The 13,359-nt window shown below is 41.6% G+C and overlaps 1 protein-coding gene across 1 annotated transcript in view; it reads left to right on the top strand.

The window, feature by feature from the left end:
* The window catches only part of LOC146856773 (otoancorin-like), a 484,135-nt gene that overhangs the window by 271,664 nt on the left and 199,112 nt on the right, over positions 1-13,359 (top strand). Inside the window, exon 12 of the mRNA XM_085647226.1 lies at positions 614-672. Within this exon, the coding sequence (XP_085503352.1) occupies positions 614-672 (59 nt within the window). The remainder of the gene's footprint in view (positions 1-613; positions 673-13,359) is intronic.

Genomic DNA, 13,359 nt, shown 5'->3' with positions numbered 1-13,359 from the left:
CTCCTACAACCTTGTAGACACACAGAGGTATAAAGCAACCAGGATATTGCTTACAGAAGTCTCATTAATTCTTTCAATTTAAGAATCGAGCATGCTTTCATAATATTGATAGTAATATCGTGTTTAACCAAAGGATAAAACTGCTTGGGCTTAACATTTGTTGTGGGTGACACCTGCTGCCTGAACTAGATGTCCCTCCACATACCACTGTCCACAGGTAAGCATAGACCATTCCAGTTCGTTACAGGAGAAGGTATTTAACAATTCAGTGAGCTTCCATACAAACTGGATTCCTGTGTTTCTAAGGGCAGCTGCAATACTTGTCAAAAAAGTTTCCTAACTGCCCCGGTGTCACAAAGGGCCGAGAACAGACCTGACAGTGATGGGTAAAGCCTCCAATCGGCACATCCTGCATCCTATTGTAATATCACCAAACTAGGACACTGTGTTTTACTGAGAGATGAGCAATCCAAGAAAATGTGAAAGAGGCAGCGCCTTCCAGGACTCGTGTGTACAACGAGGGCTCTGTGCTCAACAGGCTGCCTCCACCAGGTGCTTAATTCATTTGCCTGCAATGAACAATTTACTAATTCTGGAAATTCATTCATTTCAGTTAATGGCACTGATGAAGAAGCTGAAACTGGAAACCTTGAACAACGGAAAAGCTATCAGGTGAGATTGAGCTTCACCAATTAAACTATAGCATTTCAAGAGTGTGCAGTAAAGTTTTGGGGCAGTGCAGGTGAAACACAGACTACCAGCAAGCTACGAACGACCTCAAGGCATAGGTAAAACAACAATATTTTCCCTCGTTTTCTAGCTATCCCTTTCATGTTCCCTGTTCTGTAATTCTTTCCTTCTGCCCCTTTTTGCCCAGTTCATTCAGTCTCTCCTGTTTGTCCCCATTCCCCCTTTATATCTGTTGCCTTATCTTGTTTGTTTCTCTAACTAGATCAATGTATTTCACCTTCTCCGTGTTATTTCCTGTTTGTGTTTCCAAAGCGCTCTCAATTTCTCCCATTTTTGCTTATTCACCGTTTGCATGACCCCCTCAAGATTTCGCCCTTTTAGTTTTAATTATCTGCTTTTCGCTTAAACAATAAAAGATTTAGAATAGCAAAGATGAATGTTTTAAACCCGCTAAGTAATGTGCTACTCATTACAGCAAACATCGAATCTGATGAGGGTTTCTCACTGTGACAAATCTCCTAATCCGAAAATAATCTACAATACATGTTCTTCCTTGGTCATTCGTGGCAAACGACCTATTTTCTAGATATGCTTTTTTACAAATAAAAATAATTAATACCGGAGACAGACAATTCTAACAAAAATAAGACCAGGAAGTGTTCCAAATATTTCATTTTACAGAGATTAATTTAGGATTGTTATGCTATTTTCAGAAAATCAGCCACAAATTATGAATGTCATGAATTCCATATGTTCTCTTAGTATCTCTTATCATAACAATCCCTCACTATGTTTCAGATCCAAAAAACAATCCCTAATAATTCACTTAGCTGTCGTACGTCTCAGCCATTTTACTATGCATTTCCTATTTTTAATCACTTAACATAGCAGTAAATGTGGGAATGCTCGTTTTCATTGGGTAACACCCACTTTCTTGATTCATCCCTCCAGATCCAAAGGGGAGCATTTAAAGCGTGTCTTATTTTATGACAGTAATAAGGTAAAAATAAGCAAAGAAAACATCGGTTAAAGAGTGTGTCTCAATGTCCCGCAACCCAAACCGTTAACAGTGCGAGTTGGCTTTGTTGCTTCACTCTTTAATTCTTTCCGCCATCTCTAATATGGGTTTGTCTGGCTATTCTGCAACTCTTGCAGTTCCAGGGTAGGCTACAGCCTAGGCTCGGCTGCTTTGACTCAACCATCTAGTAGAATGCCCCTGAACCCCTTCGAGAAGCAGAGAACCTGATAAAGAATAAACCAAGGAAGTCACCTGTTTAATCCAGTGACTGATGGACAACAAAGAATCCTCTTCCCCTCTATTTCAGGAACCAAAGGAAACACAAGTGAGTCAGAACAACAATAGGATTTGGACCTATTCACATACACCCAAGGAGCCCTCTTCACATCTAACAACTGCCACTGAAATGCCCCCACAGAATCATTCGCCCCAAGTAACGCAGGCAAACACAATCTCCTGAGTCCTGTGATATTGAGAGAAAACCTTTTGCAAAAAAGAAGGTCCAGGAGTAACACAACATCATCACCACAGAAGGAAAGAAAGGGCACCTTCACCAACAATGCACCCAATTCCCCCAGGCGTTCAGCAGAAGTGACGGCGACAAAAAAGACCACCTTTATTGTCAGTACCTTAACATCAACAGTATAAAGAGGCTCAAAAGGATGGGAAACAAGTGCCCTAAGGACCAATGGCAAGTCCCACAATGGGTACAAGGGACAAATAAAAGACCTGGAAATGAAGAAACCTTTCAACAAACGAGCCACCAAATCCTCAGAATCCTCAAGATTACCCCAGGGAGATCTGAAAGCCCGAATAGCTGCCCACTGAGCATGCAGAGTGGACACAGAAAGCTTGTTCTCTAAACCATCCCAAAAGAACTGAAGAATGTAGTTCAAAGGTTAGTCCTAAGGAGAAAGATTCAAGAAGGAACACCACCTCTGAAATCTGCCCCAGTTCCAACCAAAAGACTTCAAGTTAGAAGGCTTCCTAGACTGCTAAATGGCAAAAGAAAAATGTCTGGGCAATCCCTTGTTCTGCAACCCCCACCTTTCAACCTCCAGTCCGAGAGGCGGAGCCTCTGGAGCGAGAGAACATGAGACACCCGCAGACGAGAGGGGAAGAGAGGGAGAAACCAAAGACCCTGAACAGCCAGGGACTTTAGAAGAAGAAACCATGACTGACGAGACCAAAAGGGGATCACCAAGATTAACTCCCTGTGTTCCCTCAACATCCTGGCTAGCAGTTTGAGAATCAGTGGAATAGGGGGGAAAGCATACGGAAGAGATTGAGGTCAGGGGGCCAACAAAGCATCTAACTCCCAGGACCCCACCTGAGGAACTCTGGCACAAACATGGGGAACCTGAGTATTGTGGCAGGAGCAAACAGATCCAGACTCAGCTAACCAAACCCAGCACACATCTTGAGAAAAACTATTTTGGTTAGGGACATTTCCTCTGAGGAAAGAAAAAGTCTGCTGAGGGAATCGCCCTCTACATTCTCCACCCCCTTGATGTGTACTGCACAAAGGGACACCAGGTGACGCTCAGCCCACTAGAACAGGTGGGCTGCAACTAATTTAAGGACTGGTACCTGGATCCTCCTAGTAGTTGAGCTATGCCATTGCCACCATATTGTCCATCTGGACCACCAGACTGCAACCTTCCAGATACTGTCAAAAGACCAAGAGAACCTGAAACACAGCCATGAGCTTCCTCCAGTTGGAGGAGCGGATGCTGTCTCGACGGGCCACCTGGCTTGAAGTGACCACACCTCTAAAGTAGCCCCCCAACCAAATGAGCTGGCATCCGTTTTCAATACTTCCTTGGCGGTCTGGTTAAAGAAAAACTCCCTTTTCCAGATTGGAGGACTCCATCCACCGAAGAAGCAAATACAAAATGTCCTGTGTCACTGGAACCTGAACCTTGAGTCCCCTCGAAGGAGGACGCCACCAAGCATGGAGATGGGTGTAAAAAGGCCACAGATGTAACCTGGCCCATGGAACCTCTTCTTAGGCTAGAACCTTCTCTCGGGGAGGCACGTTGTTGCTGTTGTTGTTGCTGTTGCTGACTACGAGAGGGCTGATGAAAGAAAGGGCACTTCTGGATATTTAACTTATTTGAGCCAGACTGCTTCAAAGAAGAGGAGTGCTTCTTCTCTTTGAATAGTTTATTGAACCTTTCATCTAACCCGGAACCAAACAGCTGCGAACCCTGAAAAGGCAGTCTTAAAGCAGAGAATTTATTTAGCAGCATGAGTTTGCCAGTCCTTCAAAACAAGGTTGCGCCTAGTAGCTATACAAGCACCCCCAGTCAAAGCTGAAGCATGTACAACATCAAGAAAAAAAGTCAGACATAAATTCCATTTGTTTTTCAATGTGATCCCATAAAGAGCAACAGTCAGATCAGTCATCTACTGCATTCAACAACCTCTTTATGTCAGACAGGAAGAAATAAGAACCATAAATCCCTGCCCTCAAGGCCAAGTGAGAACTGAAATAAACCTTTATGAGGGCAAAATACACCTTTTCTATCTCTCAAGTCTTTGATAATAGCATCCTCCATCAAGGAGGTTCTGCCCACCAAACCTGCCACAAAAGAGTCAATGGGCACAGAATCCGGCAAATTTATATGCATATCTATAAGGGGATGGAACTTAGCCATGAATCGTGGCAAAAATATTTTGCCTGGGTTCTACTATTCCTTTTTTAGAACCTCTAAAATGAATGGATGTACTGGAAAATCCAACTGAAAGGCACTTGGGAATGTGGCAATAATCCAGAGGACGAGGTCTCCGGTGCAACATCTTTCTATAAACCCATGTTGTCCTTAACATGTCCCAATAATTCATTCCCTATTTACTTGCCTTTTTTTCCTCTGGCCAAAGAACATTCTCCTCCTAATCAGAGGACACAGAAGAACGGGATCTGAGAGACTACTTCTGCACCTTTTTAACAGAAGACATTTTCAACAAAGTCTCTCTAATTAAGTGTTTCAGCCGCTCCTCAGATCCCCCAGATTGCCGATTCATGGGAGAGGAAGAAGTGGAATCCCATGAAGAGGACACATCCCGCCTCCTCTTATACAAGTGCTTCGCCATGATAAGAATCCAGACTAATGGTGCCAAAATCATCCACAATTCCACTGATAACAAAACCGCTATGCAGACTTACCTGGACTCGCTGCCTTAAGACGCCTACTCCTGACTCAGAGTCAAGACAAACTCAACATTGAACATGCATAAACTTCTAACCCGTGTGATTGCACTGCACAGTAACCCAGAAGAAAACTCCCCACTGCGCCATGAAAGGCCAATCCAAAGGACACCTGGCATTCTCGGATCCCACCAGAAAACCTCCTGTTCCTCTCCTGCCAAGTCCGGCAGAGCAGGAGAGGCACCCAACTCCTCTGAGGTCCACCAACCTGACCTGCAGCAAAACAATCCACCAAACTCATTGGCGGACCAAGCCCAACAGAGTCTGCTTTTTCCTTGTCCCCGTCCTATGACACAGAAAAAAACCCAGGAGGAATGCTGGGTAAGTATAGCCTTTATATCCTTTAGGGAGGGCTTATACTTAGCTTTCTTCTTGCTTTTTAACTAACTTGTAAGGTGAGAATATCTCATTAGTGATGAATGGGACAAGGACAAAGGGAACCTGGGGGTAATTATGTGATACTCAACCAGCGCTATTTAAGATTGGAAACTTACCATCAAATAGTGCCCGCCCAAACTCGCAAAGCTGCAATCAGCCATTAAAATACACTGCTCAGCTGCTAAATGCAGTGTTGTTAACTATTAAGTACAATTTGATGTGGTACCACAATTTGACGTGGATTTGATGACCTCTTTGTCCAAATCTCCCCACTTTTCATGCAGAATTTTCTGTGGCTTACTAAGGCTGCACATCTCATTGCAGAATGGTGCCTGCCACAATAGTGCTGTGATTGGTTATTGCACGCACAATCTGCATTTCCTCGATTACTGTCACAGGCTTTGCCACTATAGGGTTGCACGTAAGCAGGTAAACAAGCAAAGCAGGCATACAGCTAAATAAGTAGGTGCTCAAGCTGTTAGATAACGAGGGAACCCAATTGACTAGGTTGCGATTATAAAAAGCATGATTGCTACGATGACTGCACAGCTGCATCTAAAATGCAGAAGCACTATTGATCAAACAGTCACAGGCTTTGCCACTATAGGGTTGCACGTAAGCAGGGAAACAAGCAAAGCAGGCATACAGCTAAATAAGTAGGTGCTCAAGCTGTTAGATAACGAGGGAACCCAATTGACTAGGTTGCGATTATAAAAAGCATGATTGCTACGATGACTGCACAGCTGCATCTAAAATGCAGAAGCACTATTGATCAAACAGTCTCAGTTGGAATCAACCAATGAACATTTATGCAAGGGCCTCAACATATCTTGCACAATCATCATTAAAGTGCTATAGATTATCAGTGATCAGTAAAGTGCTTTAAAATATACTGCAGACCAAATAGCCAACCAATTGATTAATCAGACAGAAGTCAGTCTTTGAAGCATACATAGGTTACTCTGGTGAAAAATATCTGAACTAAAATCTGTACAAGGTATTTTATACTTCAAGTCACTCCATAGCCATCACTCAAGAGAAGATGGTAGAGTCCAAAGAGAAATAAACAAAGGATAATAAGGAAGTCAAGCCTAGAGAGAAACAATCTAAACAGCAGCCTCCAGTCACAGAATTTACAATTAAATGTAAAGGAGACTCTAGAAATCTGATTCTTCTACAGTTGGCAACATTATATGACCTGTTGCAGTCCACCAAAACAAGCACAGACATGATGCAAAATTAAATTATCCTTATGAGGAAGGACATCCGCGAGCTAGTGAGTAGTTTTGCCTGACAGATGTGAGAATTGGTAATTTGGAAGATGATAAGCTGAAAAATCAAACATAAATGGACAAATTTGCTAATTAAATGAATTCACCTGAAAGGGACATTATGGTCCTGAAAGATTGCACTACGAGACGAAATCTAAGAATTTGTAGTCTTCCAAAGGACTCTGAGAACAATGAGGCCTCATGTGGAGTGTTTCATGAAACCTGGGTCCCTCACACCCTAGGGATAAAGTGAGACAGAGAATTTAAATTTAAGAGTGCCCTCAGAATGCAGATGGTGAAATCTAAAAATATCTCAACACAGCGAGACATCATCTTCAAACCCCCTCAGGAATAACCATGTCAAAATAATCATCACACACATGAGGAAAAACCAACATGTTATTTGGAATAGAACCAAAACAATGATTACTCCAAATAAACAAGACAAAAGGCTTTTCTAGCAAAGCGGAAACCCCTTATATACCTTTCAGTTCAATTCTCTTGTTTGGTTCAGCACACTACAAAACCTTTCTTTTTGCCAGAATGGGACTGTACAAAATGGGAAAGGTGGCCACCGACATCTATGTGTGAGGCTGTCATTTGCCTGGATCCCTGGTCTACACATTCTGGGAATGTCCAAAGATCCAGCGGTTTTGGTCTGGAGTCCAAAAACAGGTTTCCAGAACCCTAGGAGAGTCGCTGAGGCTCTCTCCAAAACTCATAGTCCTCTGGATATGGAAAGATCAAACATCTTCCTAAATATGTCCTATTATTCTGCAATAGTGCACTGATAGTGGCTAAAAAAGATATTTGTCCAGCTCTGGGGTAGTGGGGAGCCCCTAGGGATGACCCGCGGGGTGCATGCTTTGGAGTGGCGCATTAGCAGAAAAGAAATCACCCGGCATGTGGCTGCTCCCCAAAATACTCTAAAATCTGGGGGCAGTGTTAGAGACGCTGCATAAGTCTATTTAGAATTACAATGGCGGGGATGCAGCCCTGGCTAGACATTTGGGGATACTGGCCCTTGGACGCCCCTGTTATAACTTTCGACCCAAATCTTCTTCTCGCTTGGCTTCAGAAAGGACTTATCTGTTACTTGGTCAAGACCTGGTTCATACAACTATAGTGTTATTAGTTGCATGTGCTATATTTCATGCTGCCTGGAGAATGCCATGTGTTTGTGTTACACACTATTGTTTACCTTTACAGGTTAAAAAATATAAAAAGAAACAAAAAAACAAAAATGGTTTCTTTTTGATGACTCACTTGTCTTTGCTTCCTGCTAGCCCTCTACTTGTGTTGCTCTTACCTGAAAGCCTTCATCTAAGGCAGTGGTTCGTAACCTATGGTCTGGGGAACCCTGGGGGTCCGTAAAGCTTAATCAGGGGGTCTGCTACTGCTTATAAAATTCATAATATTAACATATTGATAAAGCGTATATAATAAAGAAGCAGAATGTGCAAATTTGTGAACATTTTTAAATGTTTTGTAAGTGTATAGGAAGTTGAAATTAGATGCTAAAAGTCAGGTCAACATCCTCAGGTTGATTTGTGGGAGCAGTGTAAGTGCATCAAACAGAATATAGTATTGACGATGGGTGGCCTCAATTGAATTTAGAAAAGCTCCAACTCTCCTATTAACATTTTGATTTTTTTAATATTTGTTTATGAATCAAATAAAATATTTTTCTATTTGTGTATTTGATGAATGCTTGTTTCTGTATTTTTTGTTTATTGTTTAGCATTTCAAATCATCGAAAAGGCTTAGACTGGGGACCGGATTCCAATAATGATTTAGTGGGGGACCCTAGAGTCTAATAATGATTAATTGGGGGTCCACAAAAGTCAAAAAGTAAAAAACCACTAATCTAAGGGGTAACCTTTTAAGTACATATATGTTTGGTTGTTTCATAACAGTATCTTTTGGAGAGGGTTTGTGTCTACTATGTTCAATACTGAACCAGCTAAGTCCTCTTAGTGCTGATGAGGAGTCCTAATGCACAGCACTTACTACTAAATAGGATTGCAGTCTCAATGGTGTTTCTTATAGCAGGGCTTTGTTCTTCAAGGCATATTCTAGTTAGGTTGTGCTGTACCTAATCTTTAAGGAACTAAACCAGGCTTACGAAGTTATTAAAGTATTCTCAAAGATAAGAATATTACCTTTGATTGTACAATGACTCATTACTACAAATTTCACAAAGAAATTTCTTCATGCATTTTATTGAAATAAAAAGGGGTTTTGGTGTACTGTGTTTACTTCTTGCTGAGGTTTAGGGGATGGCTTTCAATCTTGGGATTTTTGGATGGTCGTATGTGATCTTGCTCTCTCTTCGCATACTTTATCTTTCTGCCTCTCTATATTATTGTAGGGAATCTGCTCTAGAATAGAACTATGCTTGAGACCATAGAACATCTGCAAGTTGTTACTGAGTCACCATACCCCATCAGTGTCAACTGGCCCAAATCTGAATAGCCTATAGTGCCTCACTTGCCCTCCTAACCTTTCCAGAGATACAAGTGATTTGGCACCCCAGAACACAACACTCCCGACCCTCTCAGGGATCGTGGTAGAAGGTCACTCCCCTTCGTTCTCTCATTCGTACTTGTCCACAATAAATAGAAAAGAGACACTAAGGACGTTTACAAAATTTATTTAAACTATCGTGCTATAATATGCAAAAATTGTGGCACAACAAGAAAACAAATACAGGCCAGTAATATCATTAGCATGATTAGGAGACCGTATACGGTAAAAAGCTCCGTTAAATTATCTGTCAAAACACCCTCACTACAAAAGCTAAGTGATTATAAATTGCAGATTTCTGGGCTTAGCGGCTGACCCCATACCTTAAAATACATAGATAGTTGTTCTACATCCCAGCTGATACAGCCATCTCATCTCAGGACCTTTGCTCTCTCTACAAGTCTCCGCTCTGTCTGTTTAGAATGACACAATTTGGGTTATATGACAAAACATGTGTTTTCAAAAACAGCAGCTGGGTATCTCTATTATGTCAAGATGCTAGTGCCAGGCCAGAGAGAATAATGTTGTTTGACCCTGCCTAGGCTGTTGAGACTAAAACCCAGGAAAAGAGCAAAATACAAAAACAAGTGTGATATTTGATAACGTGTGCAAAGCAAAAGCAGACTACAATGTGCATAGTTGGGCCAACATAGGGGAAACTACAATGTCCATGTAGGAAACACACAACACCCTCCCTTTGGTCAGGGCAATAGCATGACAAATAACTAAGTAAAGTGAATGCGATCACAAGATAAACAAACTCAAAGAATATCCACTTAGCATGGTTATACTGCAAATCAGAAATATATAAAAATCTAAAATGTCAATTTTGAAAAAAATTACCAAATTATGGTGAGTTGTAGGAATCCATGATAACACTCCCAAATTCAAAGGTAAGGGAATCCAAAAAGAAGTCCAACTCTGGAGAAAAAAATTGGTCAACAGCCCAGGTCACAAGTTCCAGAGAACAGACATGATCCTTGTTCTCAGCCGATGCTGAGACAGATGCTGGGTAACCTGCATCCGTGTCAGTAGAGCTAGTGTATAGTGATACATGTGCCATTGCACGCATCTCCTCAGGAAGGAGTGGCTCATACCTTGCATGGTGGAGAAGCTGCAAACCCAAGGGACAACTTTGATAATGGGTTGATAAAGGACTCATCAGCAGTTCCATGCCCATGGGAGCAGGTGTCTGCAAAGCAAGGCTAATATCAAGTGCCCATTCGAAGAGATACCAGAGACAGTGAAACAAGGGTTGCACGCAGGTAAACCAGGTAGGTCGGAATGTTAATGACCAATCAAGGTCTAGTTCTTGAAGCAACAAGATTGCAAAGTATCGAAGCATATACTCACAACACTGTTAGAGTGCTGGTAGTTCCAGGAGCCTTGCAAATGGAACATCCATTGTAGAGAAGCAAAAAATAGGATTAAAATGCCGCAAATTGAGAAATAACGGCAGCGGAAATCCCTCAAAGACACCAGAAAAAGAGAATGAATGAAAGCTGGTATTACTTCGAATATAGTTTGGAATGAAGTGGCCAAGCCAGAGCCTATAACTTTAACCCCTTCAGCGCGGCGCGGATTACCGCGCCGTGCTGAAGGTTCATTGCGCGGGCGGGGCCGTGACGGAGTGGTTCCGTCATGCGGAACCACTCCGTCATAAGCAGCGATGAGGTTAAAGAGATGCATTAAAAATTCAAAGAATGAATTTGCAAAATTGTAGTGGAAGGTTTGTGTTTAACAGTGCCTGTATCTCGCTGGAGGTTTTGGCAACCTGTAACTTGAAGGTCTTGCGGGCAGATATGAGAGTTACTTCTTTTTGAGTCTGCTTAGTTTATTAAAGTCTGCCTTCATAGTTGGAATGGAAGGCCATAGCAGGCTCTCAACAACTCTATGCGTGGGGGTAAACAGGAGATTATTACAACATGTAACTGGGTGCGAAACCAATAAAATATATGGCATTCCCACATGCATTCCACAGCAGTCTTGACCAATAAACAATAAATAACTACTATTTGAAAGAACAGCAATAAGCGAAAGTATTGCTGGAGCTGGTATTCCTTTAAGAAAAAAAAAAAAGGCCAAATGAGCTACAGAAGCGTTACATGTGCCATGCACAGTAACTTGTTTACATATGTGTGAGTGCCCGACCGAAGTGTCACATTCATTTCCAGAAAGCAATACTTCCTTCTCAGCACGTTCACAACAATAGAAAAACAGAGGGAGCCATTATTCATGAATAAAGTTGCCTCCTAGGAGTTCATATCTACAGACAGGGAAATGTTTCATGCAAGCTGTGAGCTGAAATGTTGAGATAGGTAAAGATATTACACCATGTATTAACCATGCTGCTGAAGATGTTTCGGCTATGGTAAATTGGAGTTATTCAAACTTTTCCAAAAGCAGCATTGTATTGGTGGCGTCATCAATTGTCATTTGTGTGTCAAATTGAAAGCCAAAAATAAGGTACTTGAATTCAGATAACACTATAGTATGCCCCATTCTTAAGTGGTTGAAGTGTCCAACTAAACTGCATGATAGATCTTAGCTGACTTTGCCCATGATACAATGTTGACATGTCACTTTGCATAATATCAATAACAGACAACACAATGTTATTCAAATTATAAACGCAAGAAGACAGCGTATTAATTCTATTATCTACAACAGCAAGCACTTTATCCAAATTGTCCTGATCAATTTGTCTTAAACAGGTGGTGACTTCAATTTGGGCAATTTCCAAGTTTCATTATATGCAGCATACATAAATATTTTAGAATGGGGAGATTTAGGACCTAAAAGACAGAAAAGAAAGATGTTGTTTCACTGCAGACAGTATGGAATGCTCCAACCATTGTTGACACAATATTCCCCCTGGATAGTTGGTGACAATACCTGAATGTTCTGAATGCGAGTATCGGGGGTCTGGTCTGCTTAATTTACACCCAGGTGTGTAATTAAGAAAATGAGCAAGACTACCATTATGACTACTGGCCACAATAACCACCCATGTGGACCTGAAAGTGTAGTTTTAAATGCACCATTCTGCAACATTCTATTGAGTTGCTCTTCAGTATAATTTGTCAAACGTGGCCAATCTTCGAAGTGGGCAATGAAGGGAATATCTGGGGCATTCACTTCTTTAATTTTTGCCAGTCCCAGACATGTAGTCTGCTGGACAGTGTTATTCAAAAAAATTATTTGTGTTGGAATTAAACAGGTTTGAAACAAGGTTTCTGTTCCCTGAACTTGCCACGGTTTAGTTACTCAAATTGATTTCAGCTCAATCTTGTCCTTTCAATAATCCTAGCCTTTAAGGGCTAACTGATCCACAAACAAAGCTGTGTAAGCATATATTTTTCAGTGGGGTAACGACTAATTTGAAATAATATGATATAGGATCTGAAGTGTCATATCCTGAAAAATACATGAATTTGTCCCTGGGTATGAAATGATGGCTGTAATGATGATAACAGAACATATCAGCATAATTAGCAGATTTAAGGTGCAGGTCCTCTGATTCGAAAACAGTATAATATTTCAGCTCTGAGAGCATAGAATTTACAGTTTAAGCATCCTAATTATCTGAATGTAACCCAAGTACTACTACATTCAACACAGAGAATATAAACACATATGGTATCTCCGTAGGACCGAATATGTCAAAAGGAACTTTATTCCAAACAATTCCATCAGTTACTGGAATGGCTGAAATGTTCATGAGGGACAAGTCTCAGTTTATGAGAAGAAAAATGTGGGGCCAACAACCCGTCGACCAGTTCCGTAGCAGAACATTCTGGGAGGTAGTGGCCATTAATCAACATAAAAAACAGTCACACACTCAATCCACATGAAAAGAGAAACCAAGGAAAGTGTAATCCAAACATATACCCAAGGCAAGACTAGATAAGTGTGTTTCCAGAATGATATGTAAACACAGATCCGTGCTGGAAAACTGCTTAAAACAGAAGAACTGTCTGAGGAAAAATCATCCTGATTCATATAATACCCACAAGCACTTAGTTGAAAAGCAGAAGGCTCCGGTTCTGTAATAGGACTCGGAAAATCCAACAGTGGTGGATCCATCAATGGTGGATCAGTATAAACGATTACAGCTGCCGAAGGCGCAGTAGTAAGAACAGTACTCATCTCTGTTGAGTTGCAGATTTTGCACTCACTCTTCCCCCGCCCACCACTCCTCCCCGCACCCACCACCCCTCCCACCGCCCACCACCCCTCCCCCCTGGCCAGAGAGAACAGCTTCA

This window comes from Triturus cristatus, chromosome 3_2 (assembly GCF_964204655.1).
Source record: "Triturus cristatus chromosome 3_2, aTriCri1.1, whole genome shotgun sequence".
NCBI classification, from domain to species: domain Eukaryota; kingdom Metazoa; phylum Chordata; class Amphibia; order Caudata; family Salamandridae; genus Triturus; species Triturus cristatus.
The sequence above is the reverse complement of the archived record's forward strand: the minus strand, read 5'-3'. Positions and strand labels throughout refer to the sequence as shown.